Below are 19,033 nucleotides of genomic sequence, written 5' to 3'. Positions count from 1 at the left end.
TTCTGTTTCTACTTTTATCATTCTCTATCATCTGCTCAGAGTTGTAAGTTTACCACAACTGAGACCTGGAACATACTCCCAGGGACTAGAGCCACACCATAACTCAGTTATTTTCCTACAGGAACCTCCTTTTCTGTAATTTGGCTTTTCCAGACTGTACTAACCCCAGAAATCACTTTTAACTTACACTAGTCATATTCAGATAAAGTTGCTAATGATAAGGTAGAAGCTTTCACTTTGCACACAAAAATTAAGATGGACTATCCACTAGGGCCATGCCATGAACAAGGTTCCTGCCACTGTTTCTCTCCACTTCCCTGACCATGTCTGCTCACTTTGACTACCACCTTGGGCTTCCTTCCTGATCACTGCCTTCCCTTTGTCTATACTGACCTGTTGCCTAGATTGCTTCTACTGGTTGGGTCTGAGTTCATTTTAATCTTACCCATTTAGTAAAGTCACTTGAATATTAGAAATACATTCTTTCTAGGTAATAGTCCCAGGATATTATAACAATACTGTGATTATTCTTTTCAAAAATGCACATCAGTTTAAAGGTTTAAGAGATGGTAAAGAGAAGCTCCTAATGATGTTGTACTCACCAGAAGTTGAAGTAGTGGATATATTTCTGCTTCACTAATAGCACTTTTGGCACCATACCAGCATCTGAATTAATTCCGGAAAAATACGTGTCACATTTTGTTTCATCAGTTTTCCATCTCAACACTAATGATCGAGGCAAAAATAAAGCAGTGTGCTTTCTGTATCTAACCTCATCTGATTTCATGGTCATGGCCAGATTTCAGAGATGAATAGAGGACTTTGAGGTATCACTTTTCTAGTTAGATTTGCATCTTTCCTGTGCATGTTTAATAGAGCTAGCAGAATGAGAAAGGGTCTGAAGGGTACCTCTATCATCATCATCTCCTCCTCCTCCTCCTCCTCCTCCTCCTCCTCCTCCTCCTCCTCCTCCAATTAAAAGACTTCCTCTCATAGATTAGCGGATGGAGTTAATAATACCAGTATTCACAGGAATAAAAGAAGAATTGATGATGCCTGAAGGAAATCAGGTGCTACTGTGGGTGGGTTTATCAGATAGAATCATGATTTCTGTATTGTCTGGTAATATTGGGGGAATTTTGTTATCCATATTTGTTACAAAATCCACTCTGCAGTTGTGTGAATATTGTGAAGAATGTTCATAGGCCAGTTTTTAGGTGAACATTGCCTCAGATTTCATTAAGATCTGTGTTTACAGTATTCAGCCCTTTCACTGTGATACTGCAGAAAGGTTCCATATATGTGTTAACCTGAAAGTTGTCTGAAAGAGTACAGAGATTTAAAAAACTGCTTCCATGCAATACTTTAAAGAGAGGTCACCTTTGACTCATTACCCTAATAAATGCCTTCCTCATGCTATCTGGGAAACACTTTTCAGGGACTGCTAGCTTATGGTAGATAGGTATCAATTACAGGCGGTTTGGCAGAATAATTCAGAAAAGTAAAGGAAGGGACACTGTTGTTTGTATTCATTTAGTCATTTTAAAAGTGAAATTACTATTTGATTCATTCAAGTGATATTACCACAGGAGAAATACAAACCCTACCTTTAGATATTTTTGTCAAGTATTAACAACTGTACAGTGTTACCTCACTTCCATGATAAAAAAATGTCTTAACTGATTGATTGGTTTGGGTAAAGGAACTGAGCATGCCCACATCAACCCATCTGAGCTCTTTATTATTTTTGGAGCCGCCTGGAAGCAGAGAAGTACCATGATGGTACTCTCCCTTACTGTTAGCTTATAGGGAAAGTTTGCCCCTGAGGAAGAGCTTGTGGTGACTGAATGGGTAAATGCATCTAATTTAGAGGTGAAATGGTAAGAAGCCCATGTGACTATACATTTAAGCTGCATTCTCCAGTACGAAAATACGTATTTTGATATTTTGATCTCTGTGTTTCTTAATCCTCTGTATTCTCGTGTCTCATATCTTTCTCCCTCCCTGCCTCCCCACCCTCAACTCATCCCCGCTGTGTTCAGATTGGGAAGGTAGGATTATATTGTGGCACACACTCCCTCCCAAAACTTTAACAATATCATTGCCATTTTTTTGGATTGCTTTCTATGAGTAGTTGTCTTTTTTCTGTTACTTTGTGAGTCTTCATATATTCTAATTACGAATCCTTTGTCAGTTATATGTAACTCAGATGTCCTCTCCCAGTGCTTATCTTCATATTTTGTTTATATTTTATGTATCTTTTTTTAAATTTTGTTAATGTTTTTTTTTTTTTAATTTTTAAGAGAGATAGAGCAAGAGAGAGAGAATGAGCTAGCGAGCAAGGGAGAAGTAGAGAGAGGGAGACACAGAATCCGAAGCAGACTCCAGGCTCTGAGATAGCACAGAGCCCCACGTGGGGCTTGAATTCACGAACCACAAGATCATGATCTGAGCTGAAGTAAGATGCTCAACCAACTGAGCCACCCAGGCACCCTATATTTTATGTATCTTAATTGTAGGGGAATTTTCTACTTTATGTAATCATATTTACCAGTCTTTTTCTTTTTGTGTTCTTTATGTCTTCTTAAAGAAATCCTTCTGTACACCTTTCTGTCTTTAATCACTCTGGAGTTTTGATATAATATTCAGTGCTACAACAAATACTCATTCATCTCCTCATAAAGACATGCATTGTCCAATACAGGGGCTACTAGCCACATATAACTATTTAAATTTAAATCAGAATTGAAGAAAATTTTAAATTCAGCTCTTTAGTCTCACACTAGCCTCATTTCAAGTGCTCCGTAGCCACTTGCGTTTGACGACCATTCTGTTGGACAGTACAGATACAGAACATCTCCATCACTGCACTAAGGAGTCTTTTGCTCTCTCCTAGTAACTTTACCAGGACCCTCTTTTTAGTAGGCTTTGATTCCAGTTTCTGTCCTCCTGGACCCTTTTCAACTGTATTGAAAAGGCAGCTAGCTCTCATCTCTCAATAGCTTCTCCCATGAGTTAGAGCTGCTTCCAAGTGAAAAGCTGCCCTAAATACAGGACTCATCTCTATAGTCCACATTACTACTTGTTAGTTCTCTTATTCCTTCAATTAAATGTTTTTCTCCAGTTTTTATAGTTATTCTGACTGAGCAGGACAGTTTGTTCAAATTACCCAGACCTCCATTATCAAAAATGCAATTTACCCAGCATTCATGCTTGCATTTCTTAACTAAAATATTATTCATTTATATAAAAGTTTGATTCTTTTATCCTTAATTTGGAGCTGACTCTATTCGAATTAAATATATTTTATTTTTAAGTCAGTCTGTTTTTATTTCTAAATCCAAATCTAGTTTTTTATCCTACCTTGATTAGGCCTATCTATCAAGTAAACAAATTGGTCTATTAAGAAATATACCAATTCAGCATTAACTTTAAACATAAACATAAATTATAATGGAATATTTGCTTAACATTTCTAAGGCACTCATGTGAATAACTAAGAAATAAGTCTATGGGACACCTGGGTGGCTCAGTCAGTTGAGCGTCTGACTTTGGCTTAGGTCATGATCTCACGGTCTCTGAGTTTGAGCCCCACATCGGGCTTGCTACTGTCCATGCAGAGCCCACTTCAGATCTGCTTCTCTCTCTCTCTCTCTGTCTCTCTCTCTCTGCCCCTCCCCTGCTCATGCTCACTCGTTCTCTGTCAAAAATAAATAAGCATTTCAAAAAAAAAGAAGTCTAAGTTTTATCTGAAAAAGTACATTGTTCATTTCTTTTTCTATGTTTTGCTTGCTCAATCATTGAATAACTTTAATTCCTCTGAGGATACCAGTAAACTCCATGTGAATACAAGTGGTCTCGGAAACCTGAAGCTTCTAGTAAAACTTTGCTGAAACATGATTTTGTGGGGAGAATTATAAACTTTGCAGATTAACACAGTGAGAACAATCCAGCTCGCAGCATTAAAAGCTAAACTGCCTGATACTGTTTTCAATAAGGCTATTGTTAATGCAAGTACACATTATCATCCTTGGTGATATTAATGCAATGCTACCAACTTTAAAATAAATACTCCAGACTTCAGTGCATTCAGAAAGCATCTAGGAAATTAAAAACACTGTTCTTAAAGTTTGTTTTTTATTTTTATTTTTTTCCAGTTTATCTTTCATTTAATTTTTTTGTGTTTTTGTGTTTTTGAATATAATTTATTGTCAAATTGTCTAATAAAGTTTGTTCTTTAAACACTCCCTAATGTTACAACATTTTTATATATTTACCAATATGAAATGTTGACCTACAATGCAATATGCAGAGAATATGATTGAAGATAATTATTATTATTCCTAATAAACTTTTAGTCGCTGAATGCTATAATAACAAGCTTCACTTTGAAGTACTACAGATAAGAGAAAAGCATAATATTCATTTAGTAGCCAGTGGATAAATAAATGATTTAACAGTTTAAAGCATTTAATAAGACTGAAACCCACAGCAAAACTGTTCTCTGGTGTACGATTACCAGAGAAGTTCACTAGGTCAGAGCAAAAGCGAGGAAGATTGATCTTAACATCTGATATGAAGTGTAGCTTTGTCTCCTCATCAAAATGTGAAAAAGAACATAAAATACAGACTTGTACTTTCATCAAAACTTAAACCAAAGTTGACATCTTTAAATATATTTCTCAAAAATTAGAAGTATAGAAATGTCATCACTTATACAAATAAGAAAAAAAATAACACATGTATAGCCCATCTGAATCATTCCTGAAAACAGACCACACACAGACTTAACATTTTTAAGCCAAGAAGGCTTTAAAATGTAAAGGGGGAAAGAGAGACTTAATGGCATCAGAACTAATGTCCCCGGTGTATTGAACGGAAAGGTGTAGTGTAATAGGGCAAGTATTCTTCCATCAGCCTCTCAGTTTACTTTCCACTGTTTCCTAGGGTGAGAAAGTAATTAATTCTCTGTACTTTATTGAATCATAAGGCTTTATTAAGCAACAACTTGAAATGACTTCTATAAAATGTCTTATTACATATGGACTGTAGTCTTGGACAAACTAATCATCAGATTTCTTTTTATAAGGTAACTTACAGAGTTGTGCAGTTTTTATGTTAATACGTAACTCATAGGCTGCTTTATGTTTTACCATATTTTATAAGTGATTCTTGGAAATTTTAAAGAATTTGTACAATTCATTATTTGTTCTTGGGTGGCTTTAGGGATTTAAGAGCAGGAGAATGCCAAAGGGAATCATCTGCTTTCCTGCCATAAGAAACAGTAGCATTAGCACAGAGAAAGCACGTTCGATGTATGAACTGGAGAAAAACTCACTGAACCCTCATTATTTCTTTTTACTTTTTACGGTCGCTTTTCTTAAAGATACTTAATATTACATTAAGACTGAATCATTTTTAAAAATATATTTACAGGGAAAGCAAATTTGTCTCAATGAGTTATATAAAATCTAAAGGATTTCAAAAATTCAAAAACATATGAAAGAAATATCAGTATTTCAGTTGCATTTTGATTAAAAATTTCATTTATTTGGATTTTAGAATAATGTCTAAATTTTTGAGTAGCTGACTCAAACTTGATGATCAGTGTATGACCTTAACCATGAGATTTCCTAGTTTTATGGTGATGACAAAACTAGGTAGTTCCTAGGCTCTTGGGCAAGACTGGTGCTTATTAATGATAGTAGAAGTAGTAACGAAAATAATGATCTCTTATAATTAGAATAATATTCCTTACTTGATTACCATTTACTTTCCAATTTCCTTTTAGGATATCCCCATGATATTATTAGTCCTAAATAGTATATAGGGAAAATAAGGCAAAGACAAGTCAAGTAACTATAAATCTTCATCATTCTTTCATTCATTCACTCATTAATTCATTCCTCCTAGATATTAAATTAATAAAAGCCTAATGATAGACATCGTATGGTGATTCAAGCAGTTAAACAATTTGACAAAAGCAAAACAAAAGCATGAACATTTTACATCCTTCTCTCATCATTAAGGCATCATGCCGGTTAGTCAAGTAAAAAATAAGCAAGTAAATATATCAAACCAATTTGTTTTATGTAGAGAAGGGTTGATCCGAGACATTCCCTTCCCTCACATTTATATGCTACCCTGAGAATTCAGTCTGAATTATGTTAAAGCTAATGTATAAGATACGTACCAAAATTTATCACAAATATATAGCTCCATGAGGTTAATCTTTTGAATTTCAATTTTTTTTTCTAATAGTAAAATAAATTGTTTAAAACTTACATTAAGAAATGTCAGATTCAATTAATAGTTAATACTTCTGCATGGAAATATTTCAATGGAAGAATCTCAGTAGTAAATGCTTCAAAACATAGTGCACGTAGAGAGAGGGATTGTAAGTTTACATATGTGCAGTATACATTTATGTTTTTAAAGTCTAGATTACAAAACTGATACAAAATTCAAGTTTAACAACATACCTTATTAAGATAAGAATCTTAATCCTCTGTGAAAAGAAAAGCAAAACAAAGCCCAGATAACAGGTTTCTTTTGGTGGTGATCTACAAGGTAGTAGGGATACGATTTCCCTCCTGTTCTGCTGTCTCCGTGTCCCTCAGTCATCATAGGTAGAGCATCACTCCAGTAACTCTTCCTGTCAGTATTGGTGGCGACAGCCAGTCTGACCTGAAAAGAAACCAATACTCCTGCCCAACCTGGAAATACTGGTAATTTATTTCACTAGCCCCCATTCTCTGAAACCCACCCCCACCCACACCACTAGCAGCAGGTTTTGTTTATTAATACCTCTTTCACATGTGAGGTGATTGGAGTCTTTATATACTAAGTGACTTAGCACAGTTTCCCTGAACATTTCACACAAAAAGAAAAAGTATGTAATTTTTTTTTTCCTCACATTAGACCATTACTTCTGAACTTTAAAGAATTTCATATGGTGCATGCTTAATAAGATCTTGGTTTATTTGCTCTTTATTGGTCAAGTATGGTGGGAGATTGAATGAGGGAGAGCAAAGTGAAAATTACAGAAGCCTATTTGTGATACTTTCCAAGTCTGTTACTATTTAATAGTATTAAAAACAGTGTCATTGTAATTTCCATTCCCAGCCCTATGTGTAATGTTAGTATCTTTACTATTTCTAGATTTGTAGCAGCCATTTTTCTGTCAATCCAAACCTGTCTCTTAAACAATGAACACTGAATAAAATGAACTGAAATGATCATTAATAATATTGGGCAAGAATGCTGTCGTTTTATCTCAAAGATGATAATGTTATCCATATTAACAGTGGCACTTGCTTTAAAAGAATAAGTATCCTTCTCCTGTTTTTCATTAGAACTATAAGCAAGAATATTAACAGTCTTTATTGCAATAATCAATCATTTGAGAGTTGTCTAAAATCATGGATTTACACACTTTACATTGACCATACCTAAGTTTATTATAGGTAGTTAAGTACATTTATTTTTTTTTTTAATTTTTAATGTTTATTTTTGAGAGAGAGAGAGACAGCATGAGTAGGGGAAGGGGCAGAGAGAAAGGGAGACACAGAATCCGAAGCAGGCTCCAGGCTCTGAGGTTTCGGCACAGAGCCTGACGCGGGGCTCGAACTCACGCAACTGCGAGATCATGACCTGAGTCGAAGTTGGACACTTCACGGACTGAGCCACTCAGGTGCCCCTAGTTAAGTACATTTAAAGAACATGTTGAAACCCATCAATCCAGTCAATACAACAATTTAGGGAAGGCATTGGTTCTTGTATTTTAGACAATATTAGCTGAAATAATATGAATAACCACTAGTGTTTATCATAATTATATATATTTTCCCTACTTATCCCTAGTATTCATTCCTAGTATTTCTTAAATCTGTCCCTAGGCTGAGAACTAAGACGCTTGCACGTAGCAGATGTAAAGACAAATAAGATTTTACAAAAGTCAAAACATATTAAATTCTCTGCTTGGCTCCCTGACCGCACTTACTAGTTTCACTCCAGTTCCTTTTTCATAAGCATATGTACTTAACTTTCATGGATACTTTAAGAAAGAAGCAGGTGTTAACTTACATAAAATTCAAAGCATTAACTCTATAAATTAAGTTTTTGAATGCTGGCTTACAAATTATTTTAAATAACATTAATGGTAGGATCTCTGCGATCTTAAAGACTGCGGCATAACCATGCTTAAGCTGATAAGAGAAACCCAGTTGAAGCATCCAGTGTATAACTGCCCAGAGCCTCCTCCTTACATCACATGCCCGGTTTGCTTGGCATTGGGGGAGGGGTACACGTGCATGTGTGTGCATATATCTGTCTGACTAGAGTGTTCCTATCTCCCTTGGGTCTCTGGCTCCCTAGTTGAACCCTGCCTGAGACTACTGCCTTGTTTGAAGGGATCCTATCAGACTTTTGCTAGAATTATACTTTGTTTTTGAGTTTATTCTCAGATAGGTATCTTTCATTGAAGCTAAGACTTTATGCAATACTAAAAGCATCACTAAGTAGGACCATTTAAAGCCAAAATATTTTCTTACCCTAAGATTGGGTTCTTTTCCCCTACTGAGATTTGTACGTGTTAAAATTGACTTATATTTTTTATTCTTTCACTTTTTATAAAATAGAATAAGAGAGGGTTGGGAGGATACAGGTTAGGGAAAGTATTGACATTTGTGTAGATTAGATCTAGGAGATGAGGGATGATCTGGGATTCTGGGGATCCTTGTGGTAGTCTGACATAACATAGATGAAGGGCAACATGAAGCTATTGCTGATAGATTCAAGGCACAGATAGTAGTGGTGACTGTGGAAGACAGTGGTAGGAGGAGAGAGGCCAGTTGTTTGTAGCTCCCTCTTGAACCCGTTTATGAAGACTTTAATGATCTAGGGAAGTAAATGTAAGCCTCGGTGCACAGAGTTCATGCTTAACCTTTCTGGAGGAGGGCATGCTCCTTCTCTTATAGGTTGGGACTACTCTTTGACCTTTGTGGGTTATAGACATTCAGGATCAGTTAATAGATGATAGGTATAGGTACAGAGAGAGAGCCTGGATAGACATATAAAACAAATACTAATCCTTATCTCTCCAGACCAAATGTAAAATAATGTAAATGTTTATAATTATACGAAAGAATTTTAATACAAACTGATCTTGGAGAATTTAGATGACCCGTAGAGACTGAGTGATTTTCAGAATTATTGATAACTTCCTTGTTTTGAATTTATGAAAAGAATTATAGTGATAATGTAAGTGACTAATATACAGCTCTAACTAGATAATGCCACATTAGTTTTTCCACATTAAAATTTTAATTTGAGGTAAATGTTGTTATAATCTAAGTACCAGATACAGTAAGTTGTAGAATCTTTCAGTGATATACCCAGATTTTTAATGTTTTATCTGTTGTCTTTCCTACAAACCCAAAACCATATGTACATCTAGTAGTCCTTATCGCAAAGTATATAAAAATATTTACCTTTATGTGGCCCATATTTTTTGTCAAATATTTGCCTAAACCAGGCTTTGGTTTTCTTCTGGACTTTTTCAAAGGTATTTTAACATATACGTTTAACATTGTTCTAAGGGAATGAAAAATATCTTTAAGATTCCTTTGTATACCATAGAACACTTTTGTTAATTCTGTGTCCTTATATATCTATCTATCTCCCTCCCTCTCTCTTTATTGATATGTGGCGCAAGACCTTAATTTTTTCTTTTTCAAATTTTGAAGTAAAAGATATGTAGTAGTTTACTTTGATTATTTCAGAGATGGACCTACCTTCATATGACTTTAGTACGCACCAACCCTGAATAAAATGGATAAATAAAACACTAGCACCAATTACTGTGTTCCAAAAGAAAAGTGCACATTATGTGGGTTAACCTGTCTCCAGCCATAACCATTTCATATAGTTCTCAGGATTATTAGAGGAGTTACATTTATTTTCTCCACTCTTACTTTACATTGTCTTGGAAATCCAAGGGAATGTTGTGTTCAGAACAGCAATTTGTGCTGCTTACCCATGCATACTGATAACATACTGCTAACATAACTGAGTACCGGTAGCTGAGGAGCTGAAGCATATATAATCTGCTAAAACATTTCTTTGAAGAGAAAACTTATGCTCGCCCATGCTGCCCATTTGGGAATGCTCCTGTGTATACCATAAGCTTGGCCCTCAGTTTGTCATAGCTCACGGTTTGGAGTGGCTCCTTTCACTGTTTGAATTTGGTTGCACCGAAAAAGTAATCCTGTTACTTCATTGTAAAAAGAAAGTGCTTGTCCAAGCACGTTGCATGTTGTCAGTTTAGAGGCTGCTCTTTCGCTGTCTGGAACTTGGACAACTTTTTAACCTCTCCACAGCAAGGTAGCTGTGACAAAGTGTCAGTTCCTTTTTTTTTTTTTTTTTTTTTTTTACATTTGTTAATTTTTTTAGAGACATAGAGAGACACAGCACAAGTTGGGGAGGAGCAGAGAGAAAAGGAGACACAGAATCAGGCTCCAGGCTCCGAGCTGGGTGTCAGTTTCTTTCAAAAAACAAATAAATCACAGGCTCTGAGTCTCAGTATAATAGTAAAGATCTAATGTCCTCACATGAGTTTCTCATTCCATGATTTTAAATCATATTTTTTGTAGTGAATGATGCTCTACCTTCAAAGTAAAATCTTAAGAAGCCCAGTTTAGAGAGCCAACTACCCTAAGAGGAAGATTTTCAAGAATGCGCAATGAAAGAACAATGAGTTAACTTTAATAAAATGAACGAAACAACAAAAAAATAAAAGTGTATTTTAAATTTAATCTTTCCTTGCCTATTTTCCTTATCAAATCAGGAAAGACCAGTATAGCTGTAGTGTGAACATCCTCATATTTGAGGGAGTAACTTTAAATGTTTTAAATATTTTCTAAGCCAATTAATCACTTGCTATAAGTCCACCTAAGACTTAACAAATTTCCATGAATAATTCTAAACTTACTTTGTAGAACAGTATCTCAAAAATTGACAGATACAGAGATAAGAGTCTTTATGGCTTAACTCTTGAATAGCTAATGTCTAGAAACAGTTCTGCATTTGCCAGATTCCACTCCAAAATCATAAATTGTTCTTTTTCAGAAATGCATTAAAAACACCAATCATTAGTTGAATAAAGAGACTCTTTGGTTGCAGATAAATGAAACTTGAATTTTCTAATCTTTATTGGTAATTTCCAGTGCTCTTCAAATATGCATTGTAGAGCAAACATACCTTGCTGAGCAAAAATTGGGTGTTTCAGTTTTATTTTCATGTGTTCTCATAACCTCCAAAACTATTGCTAGTGTTAATTAGAAGTCACAAATTATCTAAAAAAGAATGAATAAGAATACACAAGGTATTAGTAATAATAATAACAACAACAATATACATAAATTAGATGATAAAAGGCTTTTTACAGATGATGGACAAGTGTATCAGGATTGCCTTTTCTAGAAAGAAGCAATATAAACTACTAATTGCTAGAGTGGGCTGGTGCTTCATTCCATTGCTACGTAGTAAAATATTTTGTTTTTAGTATACTTGCTGTTATTGTTTAATGCTAGATGAATATTTTAGAGATAATATTACATAGAAATACCATACTGCATTTTGCTTTTCACTGTTTAATAAAGATAGGCTAATAATACTTCAGAGCAGTGGCCTGTAAACTCTTTTATTCCATGTATCTATGGGAACATTACAGCATGAACCACCAATAGTGCATATTTTTTATTTATAAATTATATATAAGTACATTATACAACACATTAAAAAACATAAACATATAAAACAAATTAAAAAAATTTTTTTTAATGTTTATTTATTTTTTTTGAGAGAGACAGAGACAGAATGTGAATGGGTTAGGGGCAGAGAGAGAGGGAGACACAGAATCCGAAGCAGGCTCCAGGCTCGGAGCTGTCAGCACAGAGCCTGACGCAGGACTCGAACTCATGAGCTGTGAGATCATGACCTGAGCCGAAGTTGGACGCTCAACCGACTGAACTACCCAGGTGCCCCTAAAACTTAAAATTTTTAAGGGATGACATTTTATATCTTAAATATCTATTCTAATATCTTAGTTTTATATCCAGTGGATTATTTTTTCTTTCCCCTTATTTTGTAATTTTTTATTTTGACATTATTATAAACTCACAGAAGGTTGAAAAAAATAGTAAATAGAATCCCATGAAACTTTCACCCATCTCTCCCCAATAGTTACATCTTATTATAGAACAATATTAAAACCAGGAAATTGCCATTGGTATAATACTGTTAATTAAACTACAGACCTTACTCAGTTTTCACTAGTTTTTGAATGTACTCACTTGTGTGTGTATATGCATGTGTGTTTCCGTGTATTTAGTATAGTGCAGTTTGATCCTATTTATAGATTCATGTAATCACTGCTACAGTCAAGATATGGCACTATATCTTAGATCACCACAAAGAAACTATCTTATTTATGCCTTTACTACACTCCTCTCATCTCTGTCCACTCCCAATCACTGGTCTATGTCTATCTCCACAGTTTTCTCATTTCAAAAATATCATATAAGGGGTACCGGGGTGGCTCAGTCGGTTAAGCATCTGACTTTGGCTCAGGTTATGATCTCACGGCTCATGAGTTTGAGCCCCACATCAGGCTTTGTGCTGACAGCTCCGAGCCTGGAGCCTGCTTCAGATTCTGTGTCTCCCTCTCTCTCTTCTACCCCACTTCTTCTCTCCCCCACCCTTTCTCTCTCAAAGATAAACATTAAAATTTTTTTAAATGTCATATAAATTCAGTCATACAGTAAGCATGTAACCTTTTAAGATTGGCTTTTATCACTAAGTAGTATGTTCTTGGGATACATCCAAGTTGGATAATATATCAATAGTTGTTGTACCTTTTTTGTTGCCAAGTAGTATTTCATGGTATGGATGTATTAGAGTTTGTTTAATCATTCACCTATCCAAGGACAGTTAGGTTTTTTCCAGTTTTGAGCTATTATGAATAAAGCTGCTATAAAGATCCATGTACATATTTTTTGTGTGAATAGTTTTACTTTCGTTGGGATAAATGCCCAAAAATGTGATTGCTGGGTCACATGGTATATTTGTTTCCTCTTGCTGCCTTAAGAAATCACTACAAGGGACGCCTGGGTGACTCACGTTGGTGAAGCATCCGACTTATGCTAAAGTCATGATCTCGCAGTTTGTGAGTTGGAGCCCCATGTCAGACTCTGTGCTGACGGCTCAGAGCCTGGAGCCTGCTTCAGATTCTGTGTCTCCTTCTCCCTGTCTCCCCCTCCCAAACTCATGCTTTCTCTCTCTCTCTCAAAAACATTAATAAATGTTAAAAAGAATGTTAAAAAAAATCACCACAAGACCAGCAGCTTTTAAACAGTTCAAATTTATTATTTTATATTTCTGTATGCTAGAAGTCCAACATGGGTCTCACTGTACTAAAATAAAGGTGATAATAAGGCTATATTCCTTCCTGGAGGCCTTAGGGGCGAATCTGTTTCCTTGTCTTTCCTAGTTCTTCTTAATATTCCTTAACTCATGTCCCCTTCCTCCATCTTCAAAGCCAGGAAAGTTGCATTTCTCTGTGCCTTTCTTCCATAGTCACATCTTCCTCTGACTGATTCTGTACTACCTCCCTCTTCTACATTTAATCTTTAGGTAATGTTATATAATGTAATTCTTGTGATTACACAGGTCTACCTGGATAATCCAAAATAATCTCCCCATTTTAAAGTCAATTGGTTAGCAATCTTAACTCCATGTGTAACCTTAGTTCCTTTTGCTAAATAAAGTAACATTCCCAGGTCCCAAGTATTAGCCTGTGGACATCTTGGGGTGGGATGGGGGGAGAATAACTGAGTGTGGTGTGCACTATTCTGCCTACTGCACATGATAAATTAATGTTTAGCTTTATTTAAAAACTTCCAAACTATCTTCCACAGTGGCTGTACCATTTTATATTTCTACCAGCAATATATGAAAAATCCAGTTTCTCCATATCCTTGCCAGCATTTAGTGTACCAAGAGTGCAGAGATATTTCATCATAGCTCTAATTTGCATTTCTCTGGTGGTTATATGATGTTGAACTTTTTTCGGTCTGTTTATTTGTCATCCATATCATTTCTTTAGTGAAATGTCTTCTCTTGTCTTTTGTCCATGCTCTCATTGGATTCTTTGTTATTTTACTGTTATATTTGGGGAGTTCTTTATGTATTTAATGTCAGATATGTGGTTTGCAAATATTTTCTCTCAGTCTGTAGCTTATCATTTTATCTTCTTAACAGGTTCTTTTGCTTATGGGAAACTTTATAAAATCTCATTTCACACCTATGTGAGTGATGCCATATACTAAATCATGAATGTCTCATGGTTTTTTTTTTCTTAAGTTTATTTATTTATTGAGAGCAAGAGCGCACGTGTGAGCATGTAGGGGAGGGGGAGAGAGAGGGAGAGAGAATCCCAAGCAGGCTCCTCAAGCCGAAGCGGGGCTTGATCTCATGAACCATGAGATCATGACCTGAGCAGAAATCAAGTCAGATGCTTAACTGACTGAGCCACCCAAGCACCCCTCTCATGGGATTTTAAAGAAAGCATTTACAGGTGACAGTAACCATTACTTAAACTGTGTTTCAGGTTAACACTTTGTTTTGATTTGAAGTAGTTGGACCCAGTGATATGCTCAAACTGGCTCTTGCCACCTTACAAGGGCGGCTTTTGAAATTATCAAGAATGTTGCAAATCAGTTTTTAAATGGTCAGTTGCCACGATGGGACTATGTAAACTATGGAAATCGGCAGTCCCTACAGATCAGTGTTTTATTGTGTTTTTTTTCTGGGGAAAGAATCGTTCAATGTTTATCAGCACACTGCTGGTGGAACTAGGCAAAGAATTGCCAAGAAATTGAGTTTTCAGGGTTTTTTCCCTTAAAAAGTAAATAAATACTCACTGAGATATATGTCATGAATAAATGTGTCAGGGCATTCTCTGTACCAGATTATACATTTTTTGCTATTTTATTTATTTTTCATCAATTATGTCTTATTCAGGATTATAATTTTCCAGAATATCAGGCAGTAATAAGTCGTATAGTTTAGTGGTATGGATTAGATTATGGATTTTGCAATCATATAGTCTTCATTCAAATCCCACCTCTAGTTAGTAGCTGATCAGCCCTGGACAATACTATCTCATATGTAAAATTGTGATAGTAATAATGTATGTTTCATAGTTTATAAAGCTTGTATAAGATGATTTTTACAAAGTATTTAGCAGGTAATGACTCAATAAAGATTAACTGTTGTGCTATTTTGATCATCACCTCTATAATCTCTGTACGGCAAGCTGAATGTTTTTCGTAGTCACAGCAAATTTACCACATGACATTCAATAAACTAAGTATGTAACAGTACTAATAACACAGCTACCTCACGAGTTAGTACAATTGAAAAGGTGAATTTTGAATCAATGGAACACTTGTGGGAAAAATTCATCTTATAGGTATGGCACTGGACATAAAAATATGTAACAGTATATATACATATATGTAAAAGAATAGGATGAACATAATTTATTCATTCCTTATTTACTAAATACCTGCTGTATGCTGTTGAGTATGTACTCTGTTCTCTTGAGAGAAAAAGCCCTGGGAGATATAAATAAGAGAAATCTTCTTCTGAGAAAATATAAATTAAAAAGATAAAGATGATTTTTAAAATTAGAATGCCTTTTTAGCATTTGAGTATCCCCTGCTGAAAACTTGACATCCTAGAAAATCAGACGTACTGCTTGAAATCACTAGCCAAGATCTCATTTCCCAAAATCCCCAACCAACCTAGTTGAATACGGTGAAATGTCTTTAAAATAACAAATTATAATCTTAGGGTGTAAAATGCTTAAGCCATGGCTTCCTACTAACCTAACAATCAAATCTAGTTGTTAAGGAACAGTTGCTTCGATGACACTCAGAGGGCTTTCCAAAATGTCAATAATACATATGATGTCCTCTTTCCACCTATTGTATTCAGAATGTAACATATGACTCCCCCTCCCCATACATTCTTTTGTTTAAAATGTTATATTAAGTTTGAGGAATATTAGTATAATTTTTTTTCCTATATAAACATCAGCTGGAAAATGATGAATTAAGAGACATACATTCTCTGAGGTGTGGATGTTTAAAACTGAGAGGCATTCTACCAGGAAAATGTTAACTATGGAGAGACTCTGCAGGCAGTCCTATTTTTTGTGTGTGTTCTGGCTTACTTATTGGATGAAGTACAGTATAACTAACAATAAATTCCTGGTTAGTGCTGCATACTTTAAATATGTTCTTATTTTATTCTCATACAACCTTTGATGACAAAGTGAAGATTCAGAGATCTTAAGTTAATTTCACAAAACTATACACCTCCTCAGTTTCAGAGCTGGAATTCAAATCTCCTTCTACAGGCAATACCCAGGAACAGCTATTAGAAAACTTGAAAAGCTGCAAAGAAGACATACTGAAATATGTTTCGAGTGGATGAGTGTCATGTTGCTTTAGAGTAAGTGTCCTTTCCATCCTCTCTGTCCCTACAGGAAGTTTTAATCCTTGTCTCCAAATGTCATTATATGATATAAAATTTACAAATTTTTCTTCCTGGTCTGACAGTAGCAGTTTTCCATTATGCTAGTACAGTCAGTTACCTCTCATTTTATTTTTTACTCATCCTTCAGTAAATATTTTTAAAGTATCTTCTACAAAACAATTAACAAAACATATTGAAAAGTTTGCTAGAGCTTTTTGCTCTTGCTTATCTCATAGAATCAAGTGAAAAATTAGACTTTCTTATTATATTTCATTTGCCATATATTGCAATTCACAAGAAAGTCTACTTTAATATGGCAGCTGAACTGTGCGTATCCTAACTGCCAGCCTCATGGCAATAGGGTATTGAAGCAATGGCTTTTATGTTAGGAAGAAATGAATTAGGAAGAAAGTCATGAATGAAATGTTGATGCATTCTAGAGAATTCTATTGAAAATTAGCTACTAAATCACCTTTGCATGAAATGTTCTAGATGAAAGCAATATGATACTCAAAAGTTAGATCACATTCTGGCCATCCTGTTTCCTAGGTGGCACTCAAATTACTTTAGGTTGTGTTTGTATATACCAACAGTGAACAATCAGAAAATGAAATTAAGGAAGCAGTTTCATTTACAATAGCATCCAAAACAATAAAATAAACTATAATAATAATAATAATAATAAACAACTTACCGAAGGAGGTGAAATACTTGAATACTAAAAACTATAAAACATCCTGAAAGAAATTAAAGGAGATCTAAATAAACAGAGAGATGTCCCATGTTTGTGGATTAAAGACCTAATATTGTAAATATGTAGGTATCACCCAAAGCAACCTACGGGTTTACTATAATCCCTATTAAAATTACAGCAGTGTTTTTTGCAGAAATGAAAGATCAGTCCTCAAATCCATATGGAATACAAGGGGTACTGAATAGTCAAAACAATACTGATAAAAAAAAGAAGAAGAAGAAAGTTAGAGGACTTATACTTCCTGATTTCAAAACTTACTACAGTGCTACAGCAATCAAACCAGTGTGGTACTAACATAAAGATAGACTGTATAAAACCAGTGAGAATCCAGAAATAAACCCGTGAACATACAGCCATCAAAGGTACTAAAATCATTCAATGGGGAAATAATAGACTCTTTAATCAGTAGTGCTGGGACCAGTGGATTTCCATGTGCAGTAATTGAAGTTGGACTTCTACCTCAACGATATACAAAAATTAACTCAAAATGTGTCAGTAGCGTAAACACAACAGATAATGTCACAAAGCTCCTTTCCAAAAACATGGGAATGTATCTTAATGACTTTGGATTTGACAATGGATTCTTAGGTATGACACCAAAAGCACAAAGAAAGAACAGATTTAATGGAACATCTTGGCTAAACAATAAACCCAGACCACAATGACAAAACTATTATAAAAACAAAATAGATCCAAGTAAGCAGATTATGTAACTATCCACTGGTTTTTGTTGTTGTTGGCAGTTAACCTGCATACAGTAACTAAACTCCAGACTTTATCTGGAAGGTTTGTTAGACTTTTATAAAGCTAAGCATCTATAGTGTTATAGATAGGATGTAACAAAGTCTTTGGGAGTAACATATTTAGATGATGATGAGAGTTAGGCATATTTTCCAGGATACTAAAGTGATTCTTATCAAACAATATTAAGAAATAATAAGTGTTCTGTAGTTCATTGTGCTAGTTGTTCTTGTTTCACTTCCCATATATATTCTTGCCTTTGTCAGGGTTGCATGTGCATGTCTGTATAAAGAAGGGAGATTGAGGTGATGCCTGTGGATTATATAGCCCTGACTTGCATTCCACTGGGTTCATCCAGTGGGAAGCATCAACAGATTAGAAGGTGGGAGGAGAAAGAAGTCAGAATATGTCTTCCCACTTCTTCTCTACCATAATATCGTAATTCCAACATTGGCCATGTCATCTTATAGACTGTATCTCCTAACACTATACTTTGAGCTGCCACACCCCTCGCCCCCCCAGCCAGGAGGTTCACCTTTATTTAAATTTTGATACAACTCTCTCCCATGCCTCTGGTCCCGACCCCTAGCCTCCTAAGCGGTATCAGCTTCCTGTAGTTGCTACACCTTGGGTTCTTCCAAATCACTTGTAGAGACTCTTTAACTTTCCCACTCTTCTGGAAATATTTCCTAAATTGATACATCTTTTCAAAATCCCTGCCAGAACCCTGGATAACTTATTATTTTACTTTTCTATTTATTTTACTTTTCTATTATTTAATACAATTTTGGCTTGTCAAATCATAGACATTCTGTGATTGATATCACTACAGTAGAAGCCATAATGTTTTGTAGAGGAAGTATAGAACAGAGATTAAATCTAGGATGTCAGATAAACAGAGGTAGATTAACAGAGTCTCTCCTATTTATTGTTACT

The 19,033-nt window shown here is 35.1% G+C and overlaps 1 protein-coding gene across 6 annotated transcripts in view; it reads left to right on the top strand.

Moving 5' to 3' along the window:
- Positions 1-19,033, top strand: part of SPATA5 (spermatogenesis associated 5) — a 364,152-nt gene that overhangs the window by 231,824 nt on the left and 113,295 nt on the right. Inside the window, exon 15 of one of the 6 annotated variants that reach the window (XM_042983950.1) lies at positions 16,484-16,547. The exons of the other annotated variants lie outside the window; for them this stretch is intronic. Within the exon in view, the coding sequence (XP_042839884.1) occupies positions 16,484-16,507 (24 nt within the window). The 3' untranslated portion in view covers positions 16,508-16,547. Of the gene's footprint in view, positions 1-16,483; positions 16,548-19,033 lie in introns of those variants that run through there. 6 annotated transcript variants of the gene reach the window in all.

The sequence above is a fragment of the Panthera tigris genome, chromosome B1 (assembly GCF_018350195.1).
Source record: "Panthera tigris isolate Pti1 chromosome B1, P.tigris_Pti1_mat1.1, whole genome shotgun sequence".
Taxonomy (NCBI): Eukaryota; Metazoa; Chordata; class Mammalia; order Carnivora; family Felidae; genus Panthera; species Panthera tigris.
The sequence above is the reverse complement of the archived record's forward strand: the minus strand, read 5'-3'. Positions and strand labels throughout refer to the sequence as shown.